This window comes from Colius striatus, chromosome 12 (assembly GCF_028858725.1).
Source record: "Colius striatus isolate bColStr4 chromosome 12, bColStr4.1.hap1, whole genome shotgun sequence".
Taxonomy (NCBI): Eukaryota; Metazoa; Chordata; class Aves; order Coliiformes; family Coliidae; genus Colius; species Colius striatus.
In genome coordinates, this window is record NC_084770.1 from 27,764,539 (window position 1) to 27,785,229 (window position 20,691).

A 20,691-nucleotide genomic window follows, 5' to 3' on the forward strand; every position below is an offset into this window, starting at 1 on the left:
GTGACTTGCTGAAAGAGTGCATCTCACTGGATGTATTTGCCCTCTCCTTTTCTCCTCCACTTTCTGTGCTACTTAGCTTTTGTGTTTTATCCTTAGGGCCCATACCAAGACACATTGGAGTTCCTCTTGGGAAGTAGGGATGAGTGTAAAAACTTCTGGAAAATCTGTGTTGAATATCACACGTTCTTTAGGCTCTTTGATCAGCCAAAGCCCAAGGCTAAAGCAGTCTTCTTCACCAGAGGGTCATCATTCAGATACAGGTAGGGAGAAACACAACAGCTCTATTAAAAGTGAATTCCTTACATCTTAGAAAATGAGATGAAAAGGAAAAAGTGCTCCAAAGTCATCCCCTCTGTAATCCTCATCCACCGCATTTCATAACATGGGTCATTTTGTGGGTTCACAGTGGGCGAACACAGAAGCAGCTAGTGGATTACATTAAGGATAGTGGCATGAAGAGAACCCCATATGAAAGGTAAGTACAGAGAATTTTGTAAGGTGTAATGGAGACTTTCCCAGTGCCTTATTGCTTACATTTCAGTGTTTCTAAACGATGCTGGGAGGCACGGTCCTTTACTGGCTTCTCAGTTACTGAGCTCTGCCTCAAATTTAAGCTTAAAACCAAATATTGTTGTGATGTAAAGAAGCTTGGGAACACAGTATTGTGTTCTAATGTCTGTGGACACTGTGTGACAGCCATCTGAAAGTTCAGTGTGTTGCAGTGGTTGACTGGAATTGTTAAGGACTTGTCTGTACGTCACTGTAGCTATGCAGGTGGCTGGTGGCAGAGCTCTTGATTGAGTCTGAGATCTGCAAGTCTGCAACTGGGACCTTAAATACTCATAAACTTATATGTAAACTAAGAATGCACATTTTCATTGTAAAGTTGTCATTCACTTTGGTATGAAACTGTCTTGTCTCTGTGTGGGAAACTTCATAGTCTTTCGTCAGAAACGGGATGGGAACTGAAGAAGGTTGCATTAGTAAGTGTCTCCCGTTGAGCTCCTTCTCTGTATGATGGATTTTCTGGTAAATTGTTGACAGAATGAATGTAGCCACAGGTGTGGTGCAGGATACCACTTTTTGAGGTGTAACAAAGAATTTAATCTGCCTTAAATTAGAGCTCAGTCACAGATCAGCTCATTCTGGTTTTGCAGCTGGTCATTTGTAGATGTTTATACTGATCACAAAGGAAGAGGTTAAAGTGAGTGTGCTATTTAGTCTAGCCTTCTGCCTCCAGTTGCTCTTGAGTTCTGCAGTGCTGTGCATTACCTGCATCTTGCTTTATTCCATTTCCTACACGTTTCTTCCTCCTGCCTTATTTACAGCTCTTGTAACTTATCACATTGAACTAGTTTTGAACAAACAATACAGCTTGAGACATTTATGTTGGCTACTAGAAAGGAAACAGCTGATTCATGCCCTGGGTACTCACAGTCTGATCTCTGTCCTGCAGGAGACACAGCAAAGTCAGGGCGTCCACTCGTACTTCCACCGACGTGCCAAAACAGGTCAGTTCTGCAGTGTCCCAGTCAGGGAAGCTGACAAACAGCTTTCTGAGGCGAGGCTGGAGGGAGGATGATGGAGTCAGCTGTTTGTCTTGAATTGCTTTCACTCCTCAGCCTTTGTCCCTGGTGCAACAGTTTGCTGGTGGGATCCATTTCGGTAGTTGTAGCCAGTGGAGTGGAAAGTGAGTAATATTTCCCTCTTCAGAGTTCAGCCTAACTGAAAGAAAATGTCATACTTTCTAGTATGCTCTTATTTCAGAGGATTACTTTGTGTTCAGGTACTGTGTAACTGCTTTCTGTGGAAGGTTTGAGTTCATTGTAGAGATGCCTTCTACAGCCAGCATCAGGAAACGTGTTTCCCTGAATGCACTTACTTTGCATGGAGAGGTTAAGGAAGCTTGGCAGGATTTTACTGTATTACTTTCCCTTGTGGATGCTTTTTCAGCAGAGGCTGTAAAATACATGGATTTGTTTTTCCATCCAGTTATCAGAATTCAGGAAAAAAGATCTTGTCTTTTACTGAGGCTGCTGGATCTGTTTCTTTATGCACTGTTTGCTCCTTTGAAGCACGTGTTCCTGCTGCATCAGCTTGGTTTGATGTATTATAAAAATCCTTTAATCTGTTGTGTTTTTTCTTTTTTTCCTCCTCTTAGAGTGTCCCATTCACTGAGGGCTTGAGAGCCCCAGGGTCTCCTGCCTCAGCAGCTGCCCAATTCCACTCAGTTCGTTCATCCACCGCTCCTCCTCCTGTCCTGCCCATCTTTGCAGAGAGCAGCCCTTCCTCTTTGGACCCCCGAGCACTAAACACAAGGATTCCAGAAAGAAACACAGCAGTGCCAGCAGAAGCAGCGGGAAGGAAACTGATGCAGCAGCCTGGATCTCCCGTGCTCCAAGGTGTTGGGTTTGGTAGTGTTGCAGGAAACTGTAACCCTGCTTGTCCCGTGGTTGATAGTGGTTGTGGTTTAGATCTAGATGTAGAGAGGAGTAAGGAGAGCAGGGTCGCTGTTTGTAAAAATGACAATGATGAGGATGACTTTACCACAGGTGGTTTCCTTGCTGAGCAAGAGCATCAGCATAGCAGTCGGGCTGCCCCTCTTTTCACACTGACAAACTCACAGTTGCAGGTGTCAGAAGAATTCATTGATGATGACCCAGCAGAAATCTCCTTCTTTGCTGGGGGCTCTGAGGCATTTTCATACCTTTACAGTGGTTTGGAGTTAAAGGGCTCTGATTTTGATAAGTGTGTGTCAGAGCCCCTTGGCTTAACTGCAGACACCCTTCAGCAGAATACAGCCTCTTCTCAGTCAAGCCCTGACAGGTACTCGACCGAAGCGGTAGATATGAATATGGAAGACGAGTTTGAGTTTGAAGAAGGGAGTGATTTCAATGGCAATGACAGACCATCGGATACCTCGGAGCTGTTCGAGGTGAAAGCCCAAGCCAGCAGAATGCAAAGCCTCCTGAGCCCCTCTGAGACGAGTTCACTCATCAACAACCGCTCCGAGAGCAGCTCCCTCAATAACCTGCCGCTGAACGGTTCGTCCTCGCTGCACGCGCACGGCTCCGCCGCCCACTCGGAAGCCAGCTCCATGGTGAACTTCCCCGCCTACTCGGTCCGCTCCGAGTCCAGCTCAGCCTTTCAGTTCACAGACATTATTGACCAGCTGGAACAGCTGAGCTACCCACCCACCACCACTGAAGACTCCAGCAGCACAGACACGGACTCCTGGGACTCCGAAGCTGCTCCGCCGCTGGATGTCAACCTTTTCTTTAGCAATCCTTTTACTCAAGCCACTGGTGATAACTTTGCTTTTGACTTTCAGAATAATGTAAAACATCTCAGCCAAGAAGACTGGGCAGAGAAGGCACATGTCAACTGACAGGGGTTGATTTCTGGGGTGGAACCCTCTGTGCTGTTGAGGCTCGGAAGTCAAAAGGCTGTGGTGTCAGTCGCTTTAAGCAAGAAAACTCCAGTCCCGTGGCTGGATGTTAAATTACGTGACATAGTCGGTGTAATTCCTTCTCTCCCGTACCTCTTCAGTTTCCCTCAAAGCATCCAGCTTTGGTGCTGCCTTACATGCATCACACTGCGTGCACAATGTGTTACGATGGGCTACGATGGCCACACAACACTGCATGGAGGAAAAGCCACTGATTTCAGTTAAGTAGCATCAGCTGCTTCCTGCAGACATGACAAAGTACAGCATATCGAAGGATTCCTTTGGCTACAAACACATCTGTAAGGGTCTGATACAATATGCTCTTTCTTCAGCATGTTTGCACGTTTGTTAACAAGAAGCCACGTCCAGTAAATGAGCTGTTTTCCTGCTGCAGAGTCCTCAGGTTGGGGTTTTCTGCCTGTGGGCTGGGGTTTTTTTTCCCCCAATCAAAAAAATGGACAATCTTCAACTCTGAAGGAAAGTTAAACACCAGCTAAGCACCATGCCTGCTGTGTACCTGGAAGAATGAGGAGCTGGTGTGGTAGTTCAGAAGAGGGAACGTGTCCAATGAAAACAGCAGCTGCCAAATCTTCTTGTGAAGACAATCACTGTGTTTGCTGACTTCAAAGTGCCTTCATCAGTCCAGCAACAAACAAGTACCCTTCTGCTTTGCAGCAGTTTGGAGATACGTGACTATAAAAGCACTTACTCCCCATTGCGTTTTGTCTCACCTTCTTTTCCTTTGTGTAATCAGCCTGCGTAAAAATGCTTGCAAGTTAATTCACAGGAGTGTCCTTTATCTGGGGAAGACAGGTGATGGTAAACCTGGTGATAGCTTTAACTTCTCTCTTTAAAATATGACCTGTGTTTAGAAAAATGCCTTCAGCTTTCTGAGGAATTGAGGTGTCCGAGGAAGTACAGAAGCCACTGCTCTTATAAATGCTTTTAGTCGGGAGACTTTGAGGTGGGGTCTGATCTGTAAGGTTGAAAATGTGATTGGAAAGACAGTTGCTGAACTGGCCACATCGAATCTAGCAACATTTATTGAGCTGAAACAGTGGGAGGTGTGAAACGTCCTTCCTGTCTGCCAGCCAGATGGGTTGGGGGACAAAACGCTCCCAACAGCAGCTCGTGGGAGCATTTTTTAGAGCACTTTGCTTCTGTACAGCAAGAATGTGAAATACATAACACCTGACCAAAACTTGGTGCTGGAAAGGTGCAGATTAATCCAAAACTTGGATCCTAGAAAGCATCATCTCCTTCAGCCTTTTGGTTCTGAGGCTCCCCATTGCCCAGCTTTCGGTCCTTTGCAGAGAGTGCAATACTAGCACAGTCAGTGCCTCCGAAACAGGCAGCTTACAGTTACAAGCATAACTTTATGCTTGCTGTTATTCCCATTGGTTTTCTTGAATGTGCTTGTCATAAATCAAACTGTTATTTCTCAGTTCTGGTAACTGAGACTTCAAGGGAATTCCTCTCAGAGTGTGGCAGAACACCAGGAGATAAAACCTTCTTTTGTCAACCATTTCTTCCCCTTCAGTGTGGACCAGGGTACGATTTTCCTTCCCAGCACTTGCTTTTCTGTTCCAGTTCCTGTGTTTGAACGGGATTGCTGTCATTCCACAACAAACCTCTCGCCTTTGCCAGGGGCACAGAGAAGCAAAGCACCTTTAGAACAAAGCATTAGCTTGAACCTACAGGAATATACAGCAGTAGGATTGCTCTATTTTTAAGAGCTATACAGTAGTTTTACAGTAGTCTTTTCCTTCTGTTGAGTGTGTGCTATGGCTCTGTGTGTGGGCTTATCCATACCTGTGGAGGTGAAGCTGTGGATGTGTAATGTGAGGTTTCTCAGTAGGCACTTGGAGGAAGCCTTCAGTTGTGTCTGAAGCTGTGTTTTTAGGTGTTTTGTCTGTCTTTCCCTCAACTGACTAAGCTAAGTGACTTAAGAAAACAGAAACAAGAGAGTTCTGCCCACAGGCTCTCACAGGTGGTAGAGTCAGGGACAAAAAGGTGGATAAATATTTAGAAAAAGGCCAATTTCTTTGTCTTTTAAATAATCAAGATTCAGCAATTCCCGTAGAAGTGCCCCAGTGTCATGTTCTGTGCCTTAATCACAAGCTTTCTCTCTAAATAGAACTGCTTAATACAGGACTAAAGCCAAGCAAACTCTCTAGGTTGTTGAAAGCCCTTAGGGAAAGGCTGCCTGCGTTTCCAGTGTGTTTTCTTGCACCACAGTTATTTTGATAAGGGATCTTCAGTGTTTTCCTTCTTGTATGTTGCAGCTATGCAAATCTTCTATTGGCAGTGTTAAATCTCAGGGATATTTTGTTGTTGTTAAAGTAACAAGGGTCTTATGTAACGCCCCTGTTGTTTTCTAAAGGAACAGGGAGTGACTTGTGTCTCGGTCCTTCAGCTTAGAGCAAGATGTGTGGATCCACAGTGGGGCTGGGGTGGTGGGACCAGGCAGCGAGCTCTTCAGATGAAGGTTTTGGCTACAGGTGTCACCAGGAGCGCTGATGCTCACGTCACCTGACTCCTCTGTCTACTGAGATTTGGGATACTTGTCCAAAGGTGGTTCTGGTCAGCACCTACAAGCTGATGTCCCTTGCTGGGATTGCATGCCATAGTGTACTTGCAGGTCATATATGAGTTCAGTGCTGCTGCCTGTGCCCCTGTTGCCTGCTAGTTAGGTCTTTGCTGTTGCGGTTTCTTTTTCCTGGTTTTCAAAGGTGTGTGGCTCCAGAGGACAGAGTTGCATGCTTAGCATTGTTGTTTTATTCATCATGTCTCTCAGATGGACGTAAAAGAGGAGAAAATTCAGTAGAGTTTTTATTATAGCTAGAAAGCTGTGAGAAGAGGCTCTTCATCATTTCCTCCAGAGAGATACATTCAGAATGACTTTCCAATGGAGAGGAAACCAGCCTGCCTTCACGGGAGCAGGCCAGCTCAGTGCCTCACAGTGAACTTGAACACCAGTTGTGAGTTAGTGCAGTAGAGCTGTGCCAGGCATCCTTCCCTTCCCCAGTTGCCTCCTGAGGCAGCAGGAGAAGGTGAGAGAAGGAAGGGCTCTCCATTCCCTGTCCGTGTTCTTTGTCTTTGGGTAGTGTGAGGCTTTGGGTGAGCCTCTGCGCAGGGTGTTTTGTCCCGAGTACCGGAGATGCTGTGAGGCTTTCACTCCTTGTGGTTTGGGTCATTTTCTTTTTACAGCGTTGTTACTGCTAGAATTTAGTCCCTGGTACCGATTTCTGTTTTCTTCCTGAGCACACAAGCTTTCTTTCTGAGGTGAGTAGTATGCTGGCAGGTGTGGAGTTGGTGCCAGCCGTCTGACCCTGAGCAGCGAAAGCGTGGCATGCAAAAGGGGGGAGATTGCATAGGAGTAATCAGAAGATCTCTGTCGAATGTGGCATGCATGCTCACCTGGAGAAGAAAGCATTTGAGGAGCTGTGGTGGGAGCATATGAAAGCCTAGGTGCAAACCTTCCCTTGTCCGTGGCAAGTGAGCGGCCGTCCTCTCCTCCCCCGACACGCTCACTCCTGCAGGTACGTCCTTTCACATTTGCTTTCTGGCCTCATCTGTGGGAAGGTGAGGGACACCCATAGGTGCTTTTGTTTCTAGCTGGTGTACAGGTTGTAGCACTGTGTTTTTTCCAGTACAGACAACCACTGGGGCTTCCAGTCTCCTTCTGCTCCAGCCTGTGCATCAGGCAGCTGTTGCAGTGGTAGTGGGATGGCGAGGTAGGGCTGTTTCCAACCGCTCCACTTCTCTGTTCTCCTGTGTTAGCCAACTGTTGTGGCTGTAGAGGGTATGTCAGTATTAGTGGCTTTTCCAAACAAGCTAGGCTGATGAGTTCAGCTCCTTTGTGGTACTCAACTTGCATGCTGCAGTATGACTAAGACACTAAGAAATGTGTCTTGAATGGGTAAATTAACCTGCACCTGTACTCCTGTGTGTGTACTCAGAACTGCTCTGCTTAGACACGTCTATTAGCTGTGAAGCACGACATCAGGCCATCTTTCATCTCCCCCTCTGCAGTTACTGGAACTTCTTTAAGTTGCACATGGGTCATAGAATATATTCTCTGACCTATCGACCACCCAGTTAAACTTTTGGTAGCCTTTACTAGCCTGTGTTATCTATTGTGTGTAGACCTTGTCATTTTGAAGTACTCATTCATTATTCAGGTAATCCATGCTGTGCATTTCCCAGGACTTGGCTTGTTTTCTCTTAGGGCAGCATACTGATCTGCTCTCCACTTTCACTTTAGTTTCCAGTGAATGTCAGAGTTGCTGGATTCTCCCCAGTGTTGATCTCCTTTTTCCTGTGTGTATTTGCATTGTGGTCATAGGTGATTTCATTTAAGGGATTTTGGTTTTTTGGTTGGTGACTTCAGTGTGGATTGGTGTCAGGTTTTTTTGGTGGGTTTCTTTGGTGGTGGTGGTTTTTGTTTCGTTGGAAATCTTGGCAAGGGTAAGATTTTGTGCAGACACTAATAAAATTCATTACATTTTAATGATTTTTGGTGCAAACCTGTGGGTAAGTCATTCCCATTATTGTCATTTTGCAACAAGTTTGAAGCCATAATTATCAGATATTGATTAAATGAATGGTACAGTCTCCAGTGTAGTCTTTTAGCTGTTATGATCAGTAGTTCTCAGTCAACTTTACATTGCACTTGTCACAAAGGCCAGGTGTATGTGTATGGATCCACTCTGTCTCAACATGGGGAGACTTTACCCTTCCAAACACCTATCATACAATCCACTTGATTTACTACCTACAGTGGGGTACTGTAGGATTAGCTCAGCACTGGGTGAGCTGTAGCTTTGCAGGTTTCAGATTTGGAGGATGGCTAATTGACCCTGGTTTGTGGGGGAGATGTTGCTATCCATGTTTCCAAAGTCACAATATTCTGCTGTTGCTGGAATGTGTGAGGCTTGACCAGCAGCTGAGGGCACAGCTGGCCACAGCCCTGCAAGTGGGTAAGGAACACCAAAGGTCAACACATATAGGGGTGCCTGTGCCTTGGTTAGAGTGGCTCCCCCAGTATATAGGTGCTACCCTGGTCAGGAAAGGATTGTGTTAAGAAAACCGAGAGGACTGGAATTTCTTCATTGATCTCATGACCTTTTCTATTTGATGTGGTAAGTGTTTTATTGAATTACATGCTGGGATTTTTAATACCTTTATGTCTGTTCAGATGACTGCTGGTTATGAACCTACAGATTTGTACTAATTCCTCATTTGAATTGTTTATGCAATAAAATAAGGAAAACTTTGGTATAAATGACAACGTGGGCTTTTAACTTTATTTTTCGTTACCCTTGTGTTTCAAATAGAATAAATACTCTTCTCCTAGCCAAGGCATCTTAGACTTCTATCACCAGATTTCTTCAGACAGTTTTCCTTCTGTACCCCTTTGTTGAAAGCAGAGCACAGCCGGGGCAAGTGTTGGGGTCGCCAGTTGCTGTTCAGTGCAGGCCCTTTGCTTCCAATACAAATAGGACTCAAAGCTGAGGTTTCATTGTAGAAATTATGTTTATTGTGGAGAAATTTTCTTTTAACCTGAGTGTGTCCCTCCAGTATAGTTGTTCCTATTGGAGGCTCGTCCTTTATTGCAGACACAGGGTATGGAGGCAGTTGTGTGTTCTCTAGGGCATGTGCTTGAAAAACATCCATAGTCCTTACAGAAGGGAACTGAGTGGGTTCCTCAGCTAGTTTGAATTGATGTTTTGGGGTTTTTTAAAATGTATTCTCCATATTGTGCTTCAGTTACAATGAGAACACTGACTCCAGCCCCCTTGCTTTGCAGCAAAGACATCATGGGGTGGAATTGTCTCTGACTTCCTTGCGAAGGAATCAGCAGTTTTAGAACAGAGCATGTCGTGTTGCTTCGTCACAGGGCTCGAGTTTGGTTAACTTTGCTTTGACTGGTTGTGTTAAATCCATTTTTCCATAGATGTGGGGAAAATACCTACCTGCCATCAATGAGGTTGAGAGCCCAGCTGCATTTCAGCAATGCTGCAAACAGCACAGTCGTAGTTGGAGCACAGATGGGTGAAAGCTGTCAGTACAGCCTGAAGAGCTTTCTGTTTCACACTGTGACAGCCTAAAGGATTACAATCTCCAGTCACAACAGTGTAACCTTCACAAGGGGGAAAGGTGGCAAAAGATCCAGGATGTAACTGAAACCAGGACCGATGTTAGGGCTCTCCTGTGGTGTCACATGTAGATGTGACTCCATGGGTCCATGCAGCTTCACTGGGGCGTGTGCCAAGTGCTGTAAATGTGCTTTCCTGGTCACTGTGACCTGTACTCATTGGACAAAAGGGAGTTTTCAGCCTCTCAGATAATTTTTTTGTCAAGATTCTTATCTCTCAACTATCCCTCATGTTAAAGGGAAGATGTTCAGGGGGAAGATGTATTTGTCACAATGCTTTGAAGTGCAGATCATTTGGGATGTTGCAGGACTTCAGTTGTGGTACATCAGCTTGCAGAACACTTTCACTCTAGAAGTAATAATTTGTTCCCTGCAAAGAATGGGTTCAGCTGGGCGTTGGGCAGGAGGGACTCTGAGCAGACTCACTGCAGCTGCTGGGAGGCCACTGCTGGGCTTGAGCAGTAAAAGAATCTCATCTGTTTGAAGTAGTCATAGAAGCAGTGATAATAAACAACGAGCCACATCTTTAGAGTCAAGCAATGAAGTGCAAGAGGCACTCTCTCCTGATAAGCAGCCAAGTTGCTAACATTTGAAGCCTGCACAAATTACAGCACGTCCAGGAATGCTCTTTGTTATTGGCATTCTGGTTTTGTTGTCTGCTTTTGAATTATTTTGAGCATTCAAGTGTAAAGCTTATGGAGCTAATACCTGCATTTTATTACTGTGAAGCTTTGCACTGACGTCTGGCTTTATGTACAGAGATTCAATTTAGACTGAAGAATGGAAGTAGCTTCTGGAAAATAATCAAGAAGCAATTCCAAAAGCTTCTTATATCTATCTTAGTAGCAACCTTGTTATCTTGGTGTAAGCTAAATGGTCTGCTTCTGCCTAAACTGTCAGTAAAAGCTAATCAGTGGGAATATAATTAGCAAGCCCTGTGTTGTAATAAACTGGCCTGGTTGCTTGGTGGGAGCTTTTGCCATTTCAAATGGTATTAACTGGGGAGGAAAGCCCCCCAGGCTGTGGTGAGCGTGTGCTTCTCTGAAGCCACAGGTTACCCTGGCAATGTGAGGTGTGGCAGATCCTGCATTTAACATCATTTCACAGCTGAAAAGCAAACTCTTGTCTCTTCAATTAGTGTCACTGTTTGGATTTTTTAGGTCCAGGTTCTGCCTCAGAGCTGGACCTGTTCCTGTTGGAGCATGGCAGTTTTACAGAGCCACTTTTTAAATTACAGCTCAGATACAGAGTTTTACGTCTTTTATTTCCCCCCTCATTTCCTTTAGTGGGAGTTTGAAAGCCAGAAATACTCCCTCCCTTGACTATTGTTATAAATATACTTCATTTTAGTTTGGTATATTGAAAGAAAGGGGGGTTTATGTACATATTTATGGACATCTTTTAGTATTTTATTAAAGGCATCACACACTGATTTCAGCCAACAGAAATTTTAGAGGCTCCTGATGGTTCAAATGGTAGAATTGAGTGCTGGGGTTAAGAAAAGGGCTTGTTCTCCTCTCACTCCATTTCTTCTGATTGCTGTTCATGTAACAGTTTCTTTTTACTCTCCATGTTTGAGCAGGAAGCTGGTTTTGTCTCCCCAGCACATCACCTGCTGCTGTCCCTAATGTGGAACCAAAGCTCGTTTCTGCTCGTGCAGCAAGTGAGAAGTCAGGCTCAGAGCCTGGCTGCTCTGTGTGTGCCTCCTTGCTTTCTCAGGGACTGCTGGTTGACATTGGAGGATGCTCTTTCAATATTTTTCCCTACTACTCACATCTCTGGGGTTTGCAAGGGGTAAGAGGTGTGTTCCTTGCATAATGCCTGGCAGCTTAGAGGAGATCTCCACTGTATTTCTATTAGAAAGGCAAGTAAGGATGGATTGTGATACTTGACACTAAACATGGGTATTGAGCTAAAAAGCCATATTGTGCTAACTGTAACGATGCCAGTGGGAGAGATGGGATTGAGGTACACTTGAAGGAAATACAAGGTAAGGTCATGGTTAGAGCAGCTGGCTTGCAGGCTGTTCTGTAATCCCATAATGAGCTTCTCATCACTGCTTTTGTGTAGCATTCTAAACATCACTTGCCTTCCAAATCTGAGTGTGAACCTTCACATCTGTATACACCAAAGATCCTCTCTGTAAAAGAGTGGGCAAACATTTGTATTCAGGGTTGTATCTGTTAGGTAGAGGCACTTTTATACCTGGACAAAAGAGGCAGCATAGATGGTAAGAAAATAACACAATGCTGTTACCCAGTAGCTGTGAGAGATGTGGTGGTGTCCTCACAGAGGCCATGGCTGTGCTCATGCAAGCTACAATGCTTTTGCAACCTTTTACTGGTAGCCTTGATCTTTTTTCCCCAGTGATGTGCATGCTGGTCATTTCATGGCCCAGTGGTTTAGTTTGCTGAAGGATACATGGTTATAACTGCATAGTACAATTAGGTATTAGTACTCTTAAAGATCCTCGAGTATGTGGAGCGTTTACAACAGAACTGACGTGTTTTTTGGGCGTTGCACTGGGTTAAAAGCTCTTCTGTGTGATGTGGCAGCAGGAGTCTGTGCAGCAGAAGGCAGTGGTGCCTGGGAGGGTCTGCTTTCCCTGTGTCACGGAAACCCCACCTCCCGCTTGCAGCCAGCCTGCCCCGTTTGAGATGCCTGTGTAATGACTCACATGGAGAGAACAGATTGCCACTGAAACGTGGAAACATCCCGCTCAAAGAATGGTCTCTCTTAACGTACCTGCAGGATGCTGCTGCCTTGGTGTAGCAGGGGTTGGTGTGGGAGGAATGAGGCATGCATTTTGATCTTCACACTGATGTTTCTACCTGGGACAGCTGTTGAAAGCAGCCACGGCTGCTCCAGCTGTGGCTGTGGCGTGGATTGTTCCCTTCCCATCCTTCCCCAGGAGAACAGAGAATCACTGTACATCCTACCTACTTGACTGGGAGCTCCCCTTTTGCTGCTCTAGTGTAGAAATAGTTTGAATTAATGTTTCAGTCCATGCTTGTAATATCATCTGCCAATATAAGCCACCATAGAGAGTTTATGTCAAGCATTTAAACCTTAGCAACAAAGTGAACCCAAGCTTCTCTGTGATGTTTTATGGTCCTTCCTAGATTGACAGGTTCTGGAAGTCACATTGACCTCAGAAAGTTCCTTTGCAGAGTTTGCCATTTAATTTGACAGCCTGTTACAAGTTGCATCTGTAACGGCTCTGCCTTGAGTTCTTGATTGCTTTCATCCCAGGGCAATAGCCAGGAGGCCATAGAGTGCCCACCCATGGCTGTCAGTGTGCAGGGGAAGGGCCCTCAAGAAGTGGCAGGCGTTGGCATCTGTGGGTGAGGCCCTTGGGCAGTTCTGCCACTTGTTTCAGGCTTCCAGAGGAGCTGAGTGTGCCTCTCGTTTCCACGACACACTCTGGCTTCGGGCAACGGGTTCTTCCTGACAGATGCAAATGAGAAAGTGTTTCCAATGAATTGAACAGCCAGATCCTGCTTTTGCAAATGATAAAAACTAGAACAGCTCGATGGAAATGAGCAGTGGAGTTTGTAGCAAGTTCCATCCCTTTCGTTCGCTGGTGTCTGAACTTTGCTCTGCAACTGCAGCGTCAAGTTTTGGAACGTTGTCACTACAGCATATTCAGTTCACCCCTGCAAGCCTCCTCGGTGTTAAGCTGTAGTTCCAGCGTCCCTGAGGTGTAAAAGCAAAGTTCCAATAAAGTGCTGCGAAACAGCCGCCAGATGCTGTTGCTTTCCCGTGCTGACACCCAGAGCAGCGGAATGAAGGAGACAAAGATCAGCTCCAGGATGCCTGTGCTCTGCCAGTGTGTTAATGGTTAACTGCGCAGCCCCGATGATCTGAATCTCTTCCAGGTGACCGGGTGCAGCACTGTTTAGCTTCCTGCCTTTGTCAGTGTGAGAACTCTCCCTCGCCATTGTCACACTGAGCAGCCAGCGAGCAGCAGCCAGCGAGCAGCAGCCGCTCCGCCCGCGGGCACCCAGAGGCTCCCGGCTCTGCCCGGTGCCAGGGATGATGGATATCCGTGGGGAATGATTCCCTTCCTTTCTGTTTTTTTAAGCCTTTTCTTTTTTTCAAGTGCTCTGGGAACTGATGAGTTGGCTTTTTTGGCTCTGCTGTTGGTTTTTGTGCTCGATCAGGTGACTGAGCCCATGTGTCTCTGCCAGGAGGGCTGTGAGCGGGGCTGGGTGCTTGAGCAGTGCAGGGAGAGCCGGAGGTGCTGAAGTGCTGCTGGGTACCTGGTCAGTTGCCTGACAGGACAGAGCTTGGCTGTTAATCTAGGAAAGAACAGGAAAAAAAATAGGTGAAGAGAGTTTTGTGGGCAAAGTGTGAGTGAACTGGAGTGTCTGTTGCTGGGTTTGGCCCCAAAAAGTAGTTCTTGGTATTCAATGTGAACACGAGGGGTGTCTGCGTGCTCTTTCCAGGGGGTCTGTAGAAACGGGGAGAGCAGCTACTGTCCACAGGTTGAAATTCACTGTGGTGGTGCCTTATGTGTGAGAAATCTCTAAAGGGTCCACAAATGAAAGTGACAGAACAGTTTGGAAGCCCGACAGTTAATAATCCAAGGCAAAGCAGTGCGTGCTAGCCCAGCTTCTGACAGGTTTCACTGTGCAAGACGATTGTGCCCATCCAGTCAAAGTGCTGCTGTAAGATCAGTAGATCATTGATACACTTAGAAAAGCCAGGAATGAAATGTCCTGCATGCTTCTTGTTGTACAGCAAAACGTTTTCCTCTGGCATTGGAATGGATTTGGAATGATCTGGCTCCTGACTGTTATGTTTAACAAGCTTTATCTTCTGAAGTGGAGAGCAGTGCAATGATTTGCCCTACCTTTTCCCTGTGTGTAAAGTAGTTCTTCTTTTGAAAAGGAGCAATGAAAAGCTGTATGGTGAATTACTGCAGTGTAACTGAGCAAAATGCAGTGGGATTTGAGCACCAGACACTAACACCGTTTCCCTTAAAGGCAGCTGGGGAGGTGTCTGTCCTTACTGTGCCGCCCCATTGCAGCTGGGCTGCAGGGAACACTCCGTTTGCTTTGAGATACACTTGGGCTGTCTATGCCCTTTTTCTTGTCTTCTTTGGCCTTTTTTTGCTAATGTGAGGTAGCAGTGGATAATCATCTTAGATGTGCTGTCTTTGAAACCATTTTTCCACTCCATCTTCTATTCTCTTCCCGCCCAGGCCTTGCAGAGGAGCATCCTCAGCTCTCTTCCCTCATGCTGAAGAGTCCCCTGGCCTTGAACCCAGCATTGCAGGTGAACTTGAATGCTGCTGGACAGGGTTCATCTCCTCTCCTGAGTCCTGTCCTCAGTGATGCTGGTGGTGCCAGAATAGAAGAGGAGGACGAAATGAAACGTAAGGTAAGACAATAACGCGGCAGAGGATTTGTGTCGTGAGAAGAGCGATGGTTTTGGTTGAGGAACTGTGCTTGCTGGTCACAGAATGGGGATTGCACTGTGTTTTGTGTTTGATGGTCAGTATTAAACAGATGTGTTTGGTGGTCAGTGTTAACTCCAGTGCTGAAGGTTTGGTGGAGTCTGTGTATCACCACTGTGGCAGGAGTCAGCCCCTGCTGCCTTCTTGCTGTCTGCTCCTGGGACCACCTCCTTCTGTTTTAGCAGGAACAACTGCCAAGGGCCCCACTGCAGCAGGGAGCTGTGCCTTTTATACTGCCTTTTGTACTGCATGATGGAAAGGAGAGTTCAGATTAGACATGAGGCAAAGGTTCTTCACTGAGAGAGTGGTCAGTGCCTGGAACAGTCTCCCCAGGGAAGCGGTCACAGCACCAAGCCTGTCAGAGTTGAAGGAACATCTGGATAACACTCTTAGTCATACAGTTTCAATTTAGGTATTCTTGTGAGGAGCCAGGAGCTGGGCTCAGTGATCCTTGTGGGTCCCTTCCAACTTGAGGTATTCTAAGAGACCTGGCTCCTGGGATGAGCTGTTTGGGGAAACAGTTGATAGGTATTTGACATAAAACTGTAGTGGTGCCCTGAGTGCAAAGGGAAATGACACCACAAAGCAGGTGAATTGCTCAAGGTGGTTCTCACCACAGTGGGCCACTGAGAGGCTGAGGGAGAGATGGCTGTTGACCCTGGAAGTGGCCTGTCTTTGGCTCATTCGGTAATGAAAAGTTGTGTCACTCGGTGATGTTGAGCCTGGCCTTGTCTGTGCTGAGTGCTGTGGTGTTGAACCTGTGCTGGCTCTCAGGACTGTGCTGTTCCCTTCATTTTGAAATGGAAGTTCATGTAGCTGACATACAACTGACATCATTTTTAATAACCTTGGATAGAAATAGCAGTTTATAGTAAAAGTCAGTATTGGAGAAGATGATCCTGGATACAGAGATGCCCTGTTAGTGATCAGCTGCTCCATTTGCACACAGCAAGGGGAGGTGTCTGTAAGGTTTGAGCTCATGCTTGGCAATAACAGAGCCTCTCTGTTTTAATGTGTTGCCTATGGTGTGTTGTTTCAGCGCTGCCCAACGGACAAGGCATACTTCATAGCAAAGGAGATCCTGGCCACAGAAAGGACATATCTAAAGGACCTGGAAGTTATTACAGTGGTAAGGCTTTAATGTTTTTCCTTTTCTTCACGGGTTTGTACTAGCTAATTTGGAGAAACTTGGAATTTCTTCCAGATAGCAGAGGGAAGTCCTATGGTAAAGTGTAATCTATAGCCAAGTGGCTGTTACCTTCCTTGTGACACAGGTTCCCACGTGGGAGAACATCTAGACTTCCACTGTTAGCTCCAGTGGCTACATCACATGCCTTTCTGACATCTCAGGCAAACTTTTACTGACACTTGTGGACAGGGAGCCTTGTATTGCAGGTTTAGGCACTGGGACTGTTGCATTTCTATAAGCCATTGTTTTAATTTGAGTGCCTCAGTGCCATACATCTTCAGGTGAGGTGCTCAGTGAGCACTGTCTCACTCAAATTGCTCCTACAGGCTTCCCAGCTCTTCTAAAAGATGTGGGAAACATCTTGTGGAGGTGTCAACATGGCTTCACCAAGGAGAAATCCTGTTTGACTAACTGATATCCTTCTCTGAGTGCATAACTGGCTGGCTAGATGAGGGGAGAGCAGCAGATGTCATCTACCTTGACTTCAGCAAGGCTTCTGACACTGTCTCCCACAACATCCTCATCAGAAAGCTCAGGCAGTGTGGCTGGGATGGGTGGAGGTGAGGTGGATGGAGAGCTGCTGAATGACAGAGCCCAGAGGGGGGGGATCAATGGCACAGAGTCCAGTGTGAGGCCTGTGGCCAGTGGAGTTCCACAGGGATGGGTTCTGGGGCAAGTCTGGTTCAACATCTTCATCAACCCCCTGGATGAGGGGACAGAGGGACCCTCAGCAAGTTCCCTGCTGGCACCAAACTGGGAGCACTGGCTGATTCCCCAGAGGCTGTGCTGCCAGTCAGTTGGGATCTCGACCGGCTGGAGAGTTGGGCAGAGAGGAACCTGCTGAGGTTCAACAAGGACAAGGGCAGAGTCCTGCAGCTGGGAAGGAACAACCCCCTGCACCAGGACAGGCTGGGGGTGGCCTGCTGGAGAGCAGCTCTGCAGAGAGAGACCTGGGAGTGCTGGTTGATAATAAGCTAAATATGAGCCAGCAATGTGCCCTCATGGGCAAGAAGCCAATGGCAGCCTGGGGGCATCAAGAAGAGTGTGGGCAACAGGTCAAGGGAGGTTCTTCTCCCCCTCTACTCTGCGCTGGTGAGGCCTCATCTGGAGTCCTGTGTCCAGTTCTGGGCTCCTCAGCTCCAGAGGGACAGGGAAGTTCCAGAGTGCTTAGAACGTTTGGCAAGGAGAAGAAGTCACATCTTTTCATCTTTCTCAGATTACATCTCCCCTAAATGTTTCTCCTTCCTTCCTTCTGCTGTTTCCCTGTGCACACCCTTTCCCCTCCTCCCACCAATGTCCTCCAAAGGGGAATCTGTCACCTGTGTGGTTTTTCCGGCAGTGGTTTCGCAGCGCGGTCATCAAGGAGAACGCGATGCCAGAGGGCCTGATGACGTTACTCTTCTCTAACATAGACCCAATTTATGAGTTTCATCGAGGCTTTCTGAAGGAGATTGAGCAAAGGCTGTTGCTGTGGTGAGCACGGGTGGCGCAGCGCGGGGACAGCGAGCGCGGGCGCCTTTGCACCTCGCGTCCAGCCTGTAGTTATCTACATTGGAACTGCTATTTCTGCATGAATAGAATCAAGAGAGGAGTCTTTTAATGAATTGTAGTGTCTTTAAAAGTACTCATTGCATTTTTCAAGCACTGCCTTGTCCATAATATCCTCTGGTGTCATGGATTGTACTCCAGACCAAAGGTTTTGGCTAGGGGTTCCAAAGAAACACGAGGAAAAGCTTCTCCCCTGTTGAGGTGAGGGAGCCTCTGGGAGCAGGGGCTGCCCAGATGGTCTGTGGAGGCTCCTTCTCTGGAGACATTCAAACCCTCCTGGAGGAGTTCCTGTGTGCCCTACACTAGGTGGTCCTGCTCTGGCAGGGGAGTTGCACTGGGTGAGCTTTCATGTTCCCTTCCAACCCTTAAGATTCTGTGATTTATGTTGGAAAAGACCCTCAAGATTGAGTGCAGCAGTTACTGTAACCTGCCTTTGTCCCTCCAGCCTTAGGAAAGAGAGGGAACACAGAGTCACAGAGATAAAGTGACTCCTGATATTAGCTGTCAGAGTACTATGACCATTCAAAAGGAGGTGGTGAAGGTGTGCCAAGTACTAACAAAACCAGCCGTATGAATTCAGGTGGGATGGTGCTGCAACGTTCACAAGTCTGAGGGATTGAGCTCTGAAATGGACTTCCACACAAATCCATTCCTTTTCCTTCCCTGGCTTTCCGACATGGCTTCATCTTTGTTATTTTATGCAGTTTCCCTGTTTACTGTGCCAAGTTTTCAACCTGAGTGGTGAAAGAGGAATGCCAAGCGGCTAAACCTGACAGAGGAGGCGTTAGTTCTGCTTCCCTTAACTATACTAAAGCTGACCTTAAAATACCCAGATGCCCAGGGAGTGTTTCCTAAAGGTCTTGAAGTGCAGGGGAAGGTGGAGGGAGGACACTGAAATTCCTGGATTTACTGCCCCTCCTGACTTCATCTCCTGACGTGTGTTCCAGGGAAGGCAGAACCAGTGCCCCCACCAAAGGAGATCACCAGCGCATTGGGGACGTGATGCTCAGGAATATGCGTACTCTGAAGGTAGGTGAAGGGTTGTAGTAACAGACTCTCAGGGTTGCCAAGTCGTGTTTTCCTTTTGCCAAGGATGAGAGTTCAAGGTTTTGTATTTCCACTAAACTGGAAGTGACCTGCAAACAGTTGTTATTGATGAATTAGAAAGGAAGCAAAGTCTTTAGAGCAAAGCTTTATACCAGCACAGCTTGTTTAACCTGCTTTTACCTTGAGAAAAGGTTGTTTGGTTATGGATTATTCAGCAGGAGATGTGTTATTGAACTGGCTCCACTGTCTCTCCTGTGTTTGCACAACTCGAGCTCTTCTCTGGGGAGATGCCGTTTCATCAGGCTGTTCAATTCCAAAGCACAGCTGTCTTCTAACTACGGAGCAGTTTGTCCTGAAATGAAGTCACTTTTATTTGGGTGGAGTGTCTTCATGGGACAGCTGCACTCCTGCTGTGGTAGTGGAGTCACTATTGATGAAACCCCAAGCCTTGTGTGGAGTGCAGAAGTGCGTGACGGCCGTTCCGACCCCCAGCACCCTCTGCCCCTGGCGTTGCCGGTGTCGTGCCGCACAGACGCCTCTTCACCCTGACTGGCAGCTGCCCTCTCACACAGATAACTCTCAATGAGACAGCCCTTGCAACTCACTTCTGCCTGGCCTGAAGAAGAAGTCAGTAAGCAACAGGAATTGTCTTGGAATGGCAGGGATTGGCAGGTGATGCTCATCCACGGCACAGCGAGGCGCCTCTGCAGTCAGTGCTGACCAGAGGATAACCCAGCCAGTACTTCTGATCCTGTCTTCTTTTGTCAGTTAAGCCATTGACATGTATCATGTTGCTAATACTACTTTTTGTCAGTGTCTATGGCAATATATGCAGTCTTGATATAGTCATATATGCAGTCTTGGCTTATATAGTCATAAGCAGAGGCAGAAGTAGAAAAGAGAGTGGATGTTTCTTCTTAATCCCTGTGAAATCAAGTGAATAAAGGGCTTCAAAGGTGATGAGGGAACTGATGAGGAAAGGCTGTGATACACGGGCCTGTTTAGCCTGGAGAGGAGAAGGCTGAGAGGGGCCCTGTCAGTGCTGATAAATGCCAAGAGGATGGGGCCAGTCTTCTTTCCGTAGTGCCCAGTGGCAGCACAAGGGGTAACGGGCACAGGCTGGAACACAGCAAGTCCCACTGGAACATTAGGAAGATTTCTTTGGTGCTGAGGTGAGGGAGCCCTGGCCCAGGCTGCCCAGGGAGGCTGTGGAGGCTCCTTTTCTGGGGATTCCCACTTGGAGACGTTCCTGTGCCCCCTGAGCGAGGGGAACCTGCTTTAGCAGGGGGTTGGGCAGGATGAGCTCTGCAGGGCCCTTCCAGCCCCCACTGTCCTGTGATTCTGTGCAATCTGTTCCAGACTGTTTTCCTTTGATCCAAGTAAGTTCTTGTACAATTCAACAGGAGTTCACCAGTTACCTGCAGAAGCACGACGAGGTTCTGACAGAACTGGAGAAAGCAACTAAGCGCCTAAAGAAGCTGGAAACGGTTTACAAGGAGTTTGAGCTGCAGAAGGTTTGCTACCTGCCCCTCAACACGTTTCTGCTCAAACCCATCCAGAGACTGATGCACTACAAGTTGATCCTTGGGAGGCTTTGCAAGCACTACACGGCAGAGCACCGGGACTTTGCAGACTGCCGGAGTGAGTGTGTGCTCCGTGTGCCTTCTGCTCCCACCCCCTGTGAGGCACAAACCACTGTGTCCACAAACCCAGCCTGCACACTGCTCCTCCACCCAGGACCTCTCTGACTCTCACATGCAGAGCTGCAAAATACACAGGAATGTGATTTAGACTGCTGGAAACAGCTGCTTAGTGCATGCTGCAGTTTCAATGGCCAG

General features: G+C 47.0%; 1 protein-coding gene across 5 annotated transcripts in view; it reads left to right on the forward strand.

The window, feature by feature from the left end:
• FARP2 (FERM, ARH/RhoGEF and pleckstrin domain protein 2) overlaps positions 1-20,691 on the forward strand; it is a 70,819-nt gene that overhangs the window by 38,621 nt on the left and 11,507 nt on the right. For all 5 annotated transcript variants that reach the window (XM_062005859.1, XM_062005857.1, XM_062005861.1 and 2 more), the window contains exons 10-18: positions 97-260; positions 407-475; positions 1,457-1,511; positions 2,162-2,402; positions 14,815-14,993; positions 16,109-16,198; positions 17,598-17,731; positions 18,754-18,835; positions 20,257-20,494. In XM_062005859.1, coding sequence (XP_061861843.1) covers positions 97-260; positions 407-475; positions 1,457-1,511; positions 2,162-2,402; positions 14,815-14,993; positions 16,109-16,198; positions 17,598-17,731; positions 18,754-18,835; positions 20,257-20,494 — 1,252 coding nt within the window. The remainder of the gene's footprint in view (positions 1-96; positions 261-406; positions 476-1,456; positions 1,512-2,161; positions 2,403-14,814; positions 14,994-16,108; positions 16,199-17,597; positions 17,732-18,753; positions 18,836-20,256; positions 20,495-20,691) is intronic.